This window comes from Herpailurus yagouaroundi, unplaced genomic scaffold, assembly GCF_014898765.1.
Source record: "Herpailurus yagouaroundi ecotype Mexico unplaced genomic scaffold, PumYag 67690, whole genome shotgun sequence".
Lineage (NCBI taxonomy): Eukaryota > Metazoa > Chordata > Mammalia > Carnivora > Felidae > Herpailurus > Herpailurus yagouaroundi.
In genome coordinates, this window is record NW_024420490.1 from 4,173,470 (window position 1) to 4,186,851 (window position 13,382).

The 13,382-nt window shown below is 35.7% G+C and overlaps 1 protein-coding gene across 7 annotated transcripts in view; it reads right to left on the bottom strand.

Moving 5' to 3' along the window:
• Positions 1-6: 6 nt before the first annotated feature.
• SCML2 (Scm polycomb group protein like 2) overlaps positions 7-13,382 on the bottom strand; it is a 101,262-nt gene continuing 87,886 nt past the window's right edge. For 3 of the 7 annotated variants that reach the window (XM_040468227.1, XM_040468224.1, XM_040468226.1), the window contains 5 exons: positions 13,081-13,263; positions 7,418-7,531; positions 6,306-6,557; positions 2,765-2,916; positions 7-1,686 (listed from right to left, as the gene is read on the bottom strand). In XM_040468227.1, the coding sequence (XP_040324161.1) occupies positions 1,558-1,686; positions 2,765-2,916; positions 6,306-6,557; positions 7,418-7,531; positions 13,081-13,263 (830 nt within the window). In that variant the 3' untranslated portion in view covers positions 7-1,557. The remainder of the gene's footprint in view (positions 1,687-2,764; positions 2,917-6,305; positions 6,558-7,417; positions 7,532-13,080; positions 13,264-13,382) is intronic. The other 4 variants (XM_040468225.1, XM_040468230.1, XM_040468229.1 and 1 more) reach the window with 4 other exon arrangements.

Below are 13,382 nucleotides of genomic sequence, written 5' to 3' on the forward strand. Positions count from 1 at the left end.
AAACACACCTGAGGACTGTTCAACCGGGCACCGGCATCTTCACACAAACAATTTGAAGAAAAACCAGGTTTAAATTAGAATTCTGTCTTATAACACAAAAGGAATAACATAGATAAAATCACCCTTTAAATAGTTGCATTCTTATATAAAGTACATTTGGTTTTCTGAGAAAGAAAATGTACATTCATGCCCCTGGTGTATATTTTATTGGCATTTACAACAAATGGCTAAGACTTTTAGCACAGATTCTCATAGCTTATAAACATTACACCAAAGTTGTACAAAGTAATTACAATAAACATATAGCACCATTTCCCCTTTAAAGTTCTAACTTTAAAAATAAAGCCGAAAATGAGAAGTCAGAATCAAATATCTTCCAAAATGTAGCAGAATAAATGGCTCAGAGCTAAGCAAATTCACTAGAAACATTGCATAGGACAGAGAACTTCCCTGTGTGAAAACCAACCTACGGATTGTTTCTTATCCCCTGAAGACAAAGCTGAGAGGTAATAGTGATAGCAAATGATGCACATATTTTTTATAGAATAAAAACCTCTAACTATATAAATAGTTCACCATCACCTCTGTGGCAGTACAAAGTGCCATATTAAATTCAAAAAGAAGAGATTTACTTGTTCGTATACCTACAGGTATAGAATAATATATAAATATGGTATAGTATCCATATGAGGAATAAACACAGACAATAAAATATATATCTTATAAAAATTTGGGCACAGGTGTCTTCATATAGAGATGTGAGGAATGAATGCCCAGTTAAATGTCTACGCTTAGCGAAAATATGTAACGTTTTAAAATAATAGGTATATTATTGAAAAAAAAATTAACCTGACTCCATCCAAACCACCCTTGTAGTATAATATCTCCTGCATAAAACAACCATTCTATGTATCCTATAATTGTTCAAAATTTATCAAAAACTGATTAAGAACACTTTATGAAAGCTTATAAGGTTGCTTTTTTTCTTTAAATATGAACAAATACAACATACAGAGAAATAATAACAAAAGGAAAATAATTTATATGGCTTTCCCTTTCTGGAAACTGGCAGAACACAAACAAAATGGCAGTAACAGACATAAAATATTGGGAGAAAGATAATGTCTGCAGTTGCATCTTTAAATTCTCTTCTAAGGAAAACTTCTCATGGATTTTATGAGAGAACTTGTCAGTCCCTGATACTTTCCCCTTTGGGATTCAGCTGTTTTGGTTCTATATATAAACATTAACTGAAATCAAAGGTGTTTCTCTGTTTCCAGCATGAAATAAATTTGTAAACTGTGCAATAAAATGATAAATTTTCAACTGTAAAATAAGAAAAAGACATAAAGAACTCCCAATTTGAATATACTACTACTAACGTTAAACGGTTTTTAAAGTAGAGTGAACTATAACGTTGTTTTGCGATTCTGGATATACATACTTTTAGAGGAACTGTCTACCAAACAAAAGCTGCTAGGAGAATAAAAACATTTTTAAATTAAAAGTTATGAGGACAACTGAGAATTGTGTCCAATCTCAACATACAATTTTGTTTTAGTTGTATTTTCCTTCTTTAAGTTTTTCAATGTAGTAACACAACTTTAATGCCGGGCCCAGCTTCAGCCCCATGTACTTCATCATCACCTCACTCTTGAGGAGTAGCAGAGCCTTCCCATCAATTTCCTATAGAGAAAGGAAACTACGATTAATGATGCATTCCTACCTTGTCAAGTTATTTCTATATAAGAACATGTAAAATAGAGGGCAGTTGTACATTCTCGATATATATTCTCTGAATATTATTTCCTGAGAACTATTAAAAATATAATTTCTACAGCAAGACATCATTTGACAATTTTTAACTTTACTTCAAATTTTAAGAAAAAGGAAATTTAATCCAGTATCTTTCAAAAATGGCCTAAGCATCAAGCTGTCTGATTTTAAGTACTGTGTGTTGAATACAATACCACCTACCTATGACAAAGAGTAGAAAACTGAATTGTAGAAACAAATTTCAGACGGTCATTAACTTTCTTAAAAAGGCTGGGAATATGAGTATGTCAGCATCAATGCAAACTATAAATGTGCTATATACACAGTGTTGTCTTTATGTTGAAGGCGAATTAGTTAGTTGTCTGAAGCTAATTAAATGCTAAAACTACTGATTTTCTTAGAATACTGAAAAGGACGTAAGATATTTGGTCACTGATTTCTCAGAAAAGACTATAAACATTACTTAATAGACACAAGGCATCCTCCTAAAATTTCTTTATTTCCTTAGTTAACCAGTTTATGTCACAGAAGCATATTATTTGGGATTAACGAGCTCCTATTTAAAATAAAACTGCATTTAATCTTACAGTTGCTGGACTCATTGGGCATCATTAACAAGGAAGATACCCTGTCACAGCTTGTGGTTTCCCCCTCCTACTCACGGTCCTGGGGCAAAGCAGGGAGGAGAGGGGAGGAGGATCCTTGTGGGAGAAGACATCTGAGAGTGGCCATGTTGAATCATCTTCCCTGGAGAACTTGAAGACTTGTAGTACTTTAGGTACTCGAGTACCCGTTTAAAGCACAGATCCAGCCTCTACCTTTTAAGAAGCTAACTTTGGGCCAAGTAAGCTTTCTCACATATGGAAAAAAATCAGTTGATAGGGTTCCCCCACCATCCACACTAATCAGCATCCATCCAACTGAAGGGCCTGCACAGAGGTCATTGAAAGGCATTACGGCAGGAAAACCGGATCAAAAGATACATTACATGTTGCCTGAAGAGGTCGGCGAGGGGGCCTGATATTTGAGGATCTTTATGTTTCATAAACTGTATCACTTCATCCACAGACCAGGTTGAAGGGTCCTTAGAGAAGCCTTGTTTCAGGACACTGGGATCAGGTACAGCTATATAACTTGGAGCTTCAATGGGGGGGAAAAAAAACAAATCATACTTGACCTGATCATTATCCTGAAAGAAGAGATGTTAGGTAGGGAGAGATGGTCTCTCATTCCTGGAACCTTCTAGTAAGCACCCCAGCAAGGACCCGGGACTCTAAGTGTAGAATCCAGCGCAAGTCTAGCTAGAGGTGACCTGAGGATGGCTACCCAAGAGTACCCCATCTGACCTCCCCCAAAAACAAAAGCAGCTTCAGAATTTACCCTAAAGTTTCAAAAATCATAAAACAGACTGAGCAATCTGAGGCTTTGTTGGCCACAGGCAAAGACAGCAAAAGATCTGTTGCTTGGGTTAAATTAGGTTAATCTAAGTTAACCTATTACTCTCTTTAAGTATTTCGATGAATTTCTCTCAATCTCCCTCCTCTTAGTATGTCTAGACTAGGTTTCTCTTACCAGCTAAATACAATGGCAAGTCTCCAGATTTGGTTTTCTAATTGCTTACATTCATTCACTTTAATCAATGAATTTCAATAACCCCATTATCTTTGAGAACCAAATTAGTTTTTACTGAATCTCTCCCATGTATTCAATATGGACATTTTTAGCATCACTTTGCTTTTTAAATTCCTGTCTCTTAGGCTTAAATGCTTCTCTGAATTTTGAAGAAAGGAGGATTATTTTCTGCTTGGCTAGGTCAGAAGTAACTTTAACATTATATTGAATACCTCTCTCAAGTTTAATTGCATAGTAATAGATATTCTGGTTGAATGTTTCAGGTCAAAAAAAAGAAATAATTGAGACAGAGAATAAATTAAGCACTCATACTTCAAAAAGTTTTAGGTGTGCTGTTCACCAAGTTGTGCTATAATTTCTTTGTGTCCAGACAAGTATTCATTTACTCAACCAGAGTGGCTTGACTCTCTAAAGTTTAATGTGTGACAGAAGAGAGTTTTGTAATTTGCTAGGAAGATCTGTTTCTTTAAACAAGGACCGTCAACACAGATTTGTTTTTTTTTTTGTTTTTGGTATGAATTAACCAAAGATATACTTTTTCTCTCCTATCTGGGCTCCAGCCATTTTAGGGGCATTTTGATATTTACCCAGGTAAAGGGCAAAGAAAAACAGAAGATAAAAGAACTCACAATGGTAAGTTTTTTTTTATGTGTAGCTCAAAAGTATATTTGTTTTCTCTTTCACTATTGCAACTTCAACGTGAAACAACAACTCTTTACTAAAATACATCCTCCCTTCCACTTGTCAGAGATAAAATTGTTGGTCATATCTACCAAGAAATGCCGCTGGGCTGTGTCAACCCAAATGAAAATGACGACGGTGTATAGACCATGCCATGCCTAAGGCATTTTAACAATTTAGACAGAAAAGTCTTCTCCTTTAGCTCAAGAAAGACTCAATTTGAGATTAAGAAGTTACTGGCAAAGCTAATCAATACCTCTAAATTAACTTTTTTGTGGGATTTCTGGTTTACGTCATCAGAATCTGGTATAGTTAGGTCTCAAATAACATGTAACTAGTTTCAAAGATTACAACAGAAAACCTATAGGCAAAGATATAATTTATGGTATAAAGCTATAATTTTATGTTAAAACAACTGTAAGATCATCTATTTTTAATCCATTATGGAAAAATAATTTAAGTGGGCCTGCATCTTCAAAACAATCATAATCGCAAACATTAGTGTTACTCTCAATAATTACATGAAATAAACTATGTGAAAAATAAAGTTCAGTCATGCTTTTTTTCATGAATGGCTTTGTCTTACATACACTAAATGTTTCTGAAACAAATAAAATGAAAGTGATTTGATTTTATCCACGACGATGTTACTGGATTTCTTTCCTAAAATAAAAATAAACAATTTATTTCATTCAAATAATGGGGCAGGGCAGAGGGCTGTGAAAGCATCACCGGCAACCGGGGGGGACTCAGCCTTAAGTAACAGTTCCAAAACCTTAAAGAAAGTAATAGTAATGACATGTCTAGACACTTTTCAAGTGAAATGCTTACCTATTCTCTGGAGATGGAAGCAACCCAGAAGTTAAGTGTACGGCCTGGGGCCAGAGCGCCTGGATTCAAGGACTGACCCAGCCACTTTCTAGCTGGGAACCTTAGACAAGTGACTTCTCAGATTTCTCACAGAAAAATGTTTACAGGCACATACATCTCAAGGAATTATTGTAAAGATGTACTGTATAAGGCTATGTAAAATATTATGCACCTGGCACATGGCAGACAGTGATGAAGATGATGCTGATTTCTATTATTAATAATAGAAAATTACTAGTAAGTAATGTTATTACTATTAGTCTTTTCACTCCTGGAAAGACCAGAAACTAGCCTTCTCCAGCCCAAATACAGGCTACTTTGGTATGCTTAGGCATACATTTGAAAGTGAGATATTCAGCATCGGAGGTAACCTTTTATAGCCTTTTACTGAGGCGGCCCGTCTTCAAAAGCTCGTGTTTTGTGAAAATATCTAAAATTCCAGCTATGTTATCCCTTTATGGAATAAACATCTATTGTCAGACTCCTTGCAAACGTCACTCTGAAAGCAGAGGCGATCTACATGGGGTGGGAGATGGAAGGGGACGACATGAAATATGTCATAGCATGTATGCAGTGCAGTTGCCCGTAGATAATATCCGTGATAAAAAGCAACTGAGTCAGACAGTTCCTACTGCCTTCACTGCTCACCTTACCTAGATGCCTACCAGGGCAAAAAGGATAGAACACTTATTCTCACCCTTAACCCACCTCACCCCACCTCTACCCCTACCCCCACCCTCTTAGTGCTTAAAATGGTAAAGGGCAGCTATCTTTGCACATGGAAAACTATGCTGGCTCTTTCCAAATGGCAAGATGCTGCTGCCGTGTTTACACATATTAAATACTCCTGGTGGGTCTGAGGGAGTAACCGAGGGTGTGGAGAATGGAGAAATGGTTGCAGCAACAGAATACCAGAACCCAGATCTGGGAGTCACACACAGGCTAGGGCCAGGAAAGGTCTCTTCTGACAAGGAAGAGAGTACATCAAAAAGGAGAGGGAGTACATCGTTCCAAGCCTCAGTGTCACAGGAGGTTTGTTTGTGAGTCCAGACAGTAGCCAATGAAATTATAAATTACAAGGGAACCATTAATAAGAACCATGAATTAAGAAGTCTCTATGAGAGACATGGTTGGTGATCCAGATCCCCAAAGACAGTTCTATGCTACCATGAGGATCAGAGCCATCTGTACTGGCCTGATCCTGACAGTGACATAAATAGGGAGGACTCAAACTCCTTAATTTTGGCACTTTCTCCAATGTCATACACTCTCGGGATATTTTTGGGCATGGAAAACTTGAGGAGTAAAGGAACACACTGGTTGAGAATCACTGTTTTTAAATATACCTTCACTTTTCTTCTGCGTTTGGAATTTAACTTCATGTTGACTGCTCTTGGTAGATTTAGTTCCCACCAGTGCTGAACTTGAGGGGCCTGGCACACTTGGAGAAGAATCCCCGGAGACTGCAGTATGAGCGCTTACAGGATTTCTGCTGTCAGGAGTTACAGAACTTGCTGGACTTAGTGGTGGGCTTTTGGAATCTTCAGGAAGCTTCTCCTCCTTGGGCATGCCATTTCCTTCAGAAGACAATGATTCTTCTAAAAGAAAAAAAGACAAAGGCAATTATCTTCAGTAGACTTACAGCTTAAATACTTTCAAAGGTCAAAAGATCTTGTCATCTTCAACAGGCCACTTAAGCCATGCTATACTGAACCACAAACCTCTAAACACAAAGTACATGGCCATCCCCTTCTTGGCATTCTCAGTAATGGACACCGTCTTAACATCCAAATTGATTCCATGACATCACCTGTTTCTCATGGCAATTGTCCCTTGCCAGTCTTGCCACCAAGGCTGTCAACACCTCACTAAAGCATTCATTTTTAAGAATGCAGTTCTCCACAACTATTTGTTATAATATGACCACACAGTTGGCTTCTAACATTTGCTTACTACTTGGGCACTTAAAACTTTCACTGGAGGGCACCTGGGTGGCTCCGTTAAGCATCCGACTCCTGATTTCAGCTCAGGTCATGATCTCACGGTTCGAGAATTTGAGCCCCACATCAGGTTCTGCGCTGACAGCGTGAAGCCTGCTTGGGATTATCTCTCCCTGCCCCTCCCTGGCTCACACCTACTGTCTCTCAAAAATAAAAAAAATTAATATTAAAAAGCAAATTTCACTGGAGAAAGGTACTAGGTTTTTCTAATCTTCTTTTATGAGCTTTCAGCAACAAAGATGAATGGAAAATGTTACTATAATTTTTTTTTTTTTAATCTAAGGAGAAACGACAACCGTGCGCTTCTGAAGGGAATGAAACACTCCACAAAGCTGCCAAAGCAGTAGCCTGATTGCTAAACTGATTTGAGCAAATATATACCCCCACCCAAGAGCATACAGTAAGTGGTAGTAGAGTGACTTTTCTTCCCACTCCTGGGATGTATAAATACTATTTACCTGTAGAAGCATGCACCTTTGTTTTGGGGAACTTAGGTGACACAGGAACAACATAAGGTAAAGGTTCCTGAGAAGGCCGTTTGGGGCTTTTCTTTTCTGTTATGTCTTCTTTTACTGTTTTTAAAAAAAAGGTGTCTGTTATAACTAATTAACATTCCTCAAGCATTGTCAGATCATCAGCATATAACACTTTTGTTTCCAAATCATCTGCCTACTATAACTTCATCAATAATTTATCAATTACTTGATTGTTTATGAATAATGTGTGTTCATTTCATCCTGTTATATATTTCATTGACATCATATTCAAGAGCTAAAAGCATTATGTCTAGGCATCATTTATTCTAGGGTCATCACATCTCTCTAAATACCTCAGGAAGCAGTAAGAAAATCAATTATACCGTGTCAAAAGGCCTGGGAAAATTATTCTCATCAACAAGAAAAGTTAAGAATTCAGAAAAGGAGAAGACAGGGTACAATGGACATCCCATTTTACACGCAACAATCGTGGCCTAGAGCTACCCTTACTATATACTCTACAGATTATTAAGCCAAATGCATTTCTACCTAAAGGACTACTCTTTAAGGCATGATCCTGAAAGTAATGACATATCAAATTATCAATTACACTCTAAAAATCAATCAATATCTTGATTTAACCCTCAACTAAAAGGAAAAATTAAGTATAATAGAAATCTAAAAAGTCTGATAATAGAACTTGAGTGAGAATAAATATTACAATAAGAAAGTACCAAAGTCAAACTTTATCTGGTTCAAGAGGGCTGGGGGCCAGGGCATGCTTCTTAAGATCACCTGATAAGCAACGTTTAGCCATCTGGTTACTGACTGATTACTGAAGAGTCTAAGAGAGCTCTTACCACTTGATTTTATTTTTAATCATGAACTACAAAATTACACAAGATGAATATTTCTACAAATAGGACATTTAAATTCTTATAAAGAATTTAATTGACTCTCTTTTGACTCTTTTCATATCCCTTATTAAATGGACACAGAAAAGTCAAATACTAACATTTAGTTTTTTATAGATGTTTGTTTACCTCAGATTCTTAGCAAGATCAGAAAAACTTTACTCATCTTTTACTTGTAATATTCTAATGCTTTATGAAAAATTTATGAAGTTGGTATATGGATTACTATCTGAGGCTGATAAAATATAAAAATGAGTCTTAATTTCTGCTTCTGGATATCGTAGAAATAACCTCAGGCATGAAATTGTTCCTGCAGAGATAACCAGAAAAAAGCAGGTAATTCACGAAGTAATTTAAAAGGCATCATCTCGAGGCACTTCCAGGATGACTGATTAAGGATCTCCAAAAATCCATTTCTTCATAAAAATAATGAAGACATTGGCAAAATTACCTTTTCCAAAAACTCTGGACATTTAAGTAAAAGCTTACAACAATCGTAAAAGCATCTGTTCAAGAAAAAAATGGCTAAATGTCAGAACAGTAAATTCTGTGCCATTTTAGCTTCCCTAACATCATCCCCTTCACTCAGTTTTGCAGCAGCTTTGTAAACCAACAGGTTCACAACTACCGGAGCTATGAAAACCAGCAGCCTAGTAGTCACTGGAGGCAGCACAATGGGTTTGGAGCTCCCACAAGGCCCTATCCCCAGAGAACTGTCACTATTTGACCAATCTTGAAGCTCAATGAAAAGCTCTGATCTCAGGGCTTGTTTTATTTGACCTAAATCAGAGCCTACTCTGTGTGAACAGCCCTATCTCCAAGACATCGCTCAAAAAAACAAAACAAAATAAAGCACCCCAAAGTAGCAATTATTTAACAATGCAGCTGCCCGAGCCAGCATTACCAGCTGGGGCTCACAAGAAGTTGACCAAAAAGCTTAAAAAACCAAACCAAACCAAACCAAACCAAACAAAAAACCCTGGAGAATAAAATGTCCATTAGGAGACTTTGAAAAACATGGAGATATTCCTGGGAATCTAGAAGGCCATATGCATGTGCAAGGCTGTATCCATGTCCAGGAAAGACCTAAGAAGGTCTTAATCTTTCATTTCTTGCTAACCTTGAGGCTCTGCACAAAGCAGACTTAAAAACTGCTTCCTGGAGTGTTCAAGGTAAATTCTAGCACATACACAGAACTACGTGGCAAAGGACGGGGAAAAGACCAGTTGCAGGCATTTATGGAAATCCCTGTCCAATCATTTGCTGAAAACTAAGCTAAATGAGCAGACTTCAGTGACCACATATAACAAATGAGCGCAGGAAGTCATTAAGTTAGTCCAGGAAAGTCACTATACAAACAGCACCAGCAACAACAAACCCTAGGGAAGGGGAGAAAAGCTGATTTTCAGAGTTATTGCTTTACCCTATTTTTAAATGCCCAGTTTTCAACTAAAAAATTAGGAGACATGCAGAGAAACAGAAAAGTATGGCCCATACAAAGAGGGGAAAATATGTCAGTAGAAACTGTCTCTGAGGAAGCCCAGATACTGGACTTAGTAGACAAGGACTTTAAATCAGCGATTCTATTTATGTTCAAAGAACTAATAATAATAATAATAATAATAATAATAATAATAATAATATCTAAAGAACTAAAGGACAATATGAGAACAATATCTCACCAAATAGGGACAATCAATATAAAAATTACAAAAAAGAAGGATATTGAAATTTAGGACTTGAAAAGTAGTATAGATGAAATGAAAAATTCACTAGATGGGCTCAACAGCAGCTTTGAACTAACACAAGAAAGAACCAGCAGATTTAAAGAAATGTCAAATGAAATTATACAGTCTAAGGAACAGAAAGAAAAAAGAATGAGGAAAAATGAACAGACCCCAGAGACCTATGGGATACCATCAAGGACACCAAAACACACATAATGAGAGAGTTTCAGAAGGAGAGGTGACAGAGAGAAGAGGACAGAAAGAACATTTGAAAAAATAATGGCTGTTTCCCAAATTTGATGAAAAACATTGACCCGAATATCCAAAAACCTCAACAACCTCCAACCAGGAAAAATTCAAAGATATCCACACGTAAAAAAAACACAGACAAACTAATCAAAAGCAAAAAACAAAGAGAATCTTGAAATCAGCAAGAGAAAAGCAAGTCTTCATGTAAAAGAGATCCTTGATAAGATTAACAACTGCCTTTTCATCAGGAACTACAGAGGCTACCAGGAAGTGGGATGACATTCAAACTGACAAAAAGACAGTCAACTAAGAATTCGACATCCAGCAAAACTAACCTTTAAAAAATGAAGGACAAATAAGAAATTCCTCACGTTTTTAAACAGCTCACAAGTGAGAAGATTCCTCACTTAAACAGCTTATGAAATGACATTCGACAGCAACTCAAATCCACATAAAAAAACAAAGAGTACCAGTAAATTTATTTGTGTTTGTAACTCTTTTCTTCTCCTTCTTCCTTTAAAAAAACAACTAGGGGCACCTGGCTAGCTCAGAAAGTAGAGCATGCAACTCTTGATCGCAGGGTCATGAGTTCAAGCCCCACATTGGGCAGAGAGCTTACTTTAAAAAATAAAAAACATGGTAATAAAAAAAAATGAAAAAACAATTAAAAAATTGTATTTGGGGGCTTATAATGTATAAAATATAATTTGGCAATAAAAGAACAAAGAAGGGGGCAGGAAATAGAGCTGTAGTGGAGCAAAGTTTTTGCATAATATTAAAATTAAGTTGGTATTAATCCAAACTAGACTGTTTTAAATTAAGATGTTAATTGTGATCCCCAAGGCAACTACTAAGAAGATAACTCCTGGACAGAAAAGAAAAAAAAAAAAAAAAAAAAGAACTCAATAAATTTAGTAAAAGGAACAAGGGAATTAAGATGGTATACAAGAAACCATCTATTTCAAACAAACAATAAAAAGAAAGTAATGGAAGAAAAGACCAAAAGAAACCTAAGATATACAGAAAACAAGTAACAAAATTGTAGATGTAAATCCTACCTTATGAATGAATGAATAAAAAATAAATAAATCCTACCTTACTAGTAATTATATTAACTGTGCGTAAGAAAATACTCCAGTAAAAAAAAAAATAAGATTAGCAGAATGGATTAAAAGAAATGTTCCAATTATATACTTAAATACAAAAGACAGACCTTAAATTCAAATACACAAATAAGTTCATAGAAAAAGACTGAGAAAAAATATACCATACAAACAGTACTTAAAACTGGAGTGGCTATATTAATATCAGACAAAATACACTTTAAGAAAATCCTAAGAAATTCACACATACAAAAACTCCAATGAGAACAAATAAATTCAGCAAGACCACAGAATACAAGATTAATAATAAAAAAATCAATTGTATCTCCATACACTTGCAATGAACAATCCCAAAATTAAGGAAATAATTCCACTTACAATAATGTTAAGAAGAATAAAATGTTTCAGGATGAATTTATCAAAAGAAGTGCCAGATGTCCTTTCTGAAAACTACAAAATACTGTTGAAATAAATTAAGTGAGACCTAAATAAACAGACATCCCATGTTCATGAACTAGGAGACTCAGTATTATTACAGGGCAATAATCCCTAAAATGATCTACAGATTCAACACACTCTCTATTAAAATTCCAGCTGGCTTCTTTGCAGAAATTGACAAGCTGATCTTAAAATTCATAAGGAAACCCAGACTTGCCCAAACGATTTTGAAAAAGGAGAACAAAGTTGGAAAACTCATACTTCCCAATCTCAAAACTTACTACAAAAAGCTATGGTAACCAAGATAGTGTGGTACTGCCATGAGGATTGACATACAGATCAATAAAATACAAAGTCCAGAAATAAATCCATACATTTTGACAAGGGTGCAAAGACAAGTCAATAGGGAAAGAGTAGTCTTTTAACAAATGGTGCTGGGACAACTAGATATCCAAATGTGAAAGCATGAAATTGGACCCCCTACCTCACTATATATAGAAAAATTAATTCAAAATAGATCAATAATCTAAATACACAGCTAAATCTATAAAATTCTTAGGAGAAAATACAGAGGTAAATCTTTGTGAACTTTTACTAAGGAGTATTTTCTTAGGTATGACACCAAAAGTACAAGAAACAAAAGAAAAAATAGATAAAATGGACTTCGTTGAAATTACAAAGTTTTGTGCTTCAAAGGACACCATCAAGAAAGTCAAAGGACAATCTACAGAATGGAAGAAAATATGTGCAAAGCGTATTTCTGATAGGAACTTATATCCAGAATATATAAAGACTCTTTATATATAACAACTACAATATGATATATACCAGGAACAAATATATTTTATTTCTGTGCAATAAAAAAACAAGGAACCCAATTAAAAATAGACAAAGGATTTAAATAGACATTTCTCCAAAGATCACAAACCGCCAGTAAGCACATGAAAAGATGCAAACAACCTCAGCCATTAGGGAAACGCAAATCAAACCATGGGATACTTTTCAGGTTTTGATTCTCAAGTTCATTATGAATATAAGAATTTATTTTCTTGTTTCGAATGAACAAAAACAACTATATATTATATATGTCTAGTTCATTGTGGCTACTTTGAGGAGGACATAAGGAAAACCTGAATGATACAAGATTCTCAAGTTAATTATAAAATGTAATAGAAATATAGAAGCACAGTATAAAATTTTACATTTTCTCTCACCTGGTACACTTTTATCAAGCTCTGTAGGACTCTGAGTATTACCTCTGTAAGAGCTAAAGGGCTGGCTACTCAAAAGGTTATCACACTGCAGGCTGTGGCACAAGGTCTCAAGAAAGCGAAGGGCAAATGATGCACTATTCACTGGAGGGAGCTGGACAGAATGAGTCTCCCCATCAAAGGAGGCTATCGGGGGGAAAAGAGATGTCAGTTACATCATAGAAAGATGAAAACTACAACAACGAAAAAAAGCCATCAATTTAGGGAATGTATTATAAATGTAATTTGTGGTTTTTGTAATTTAC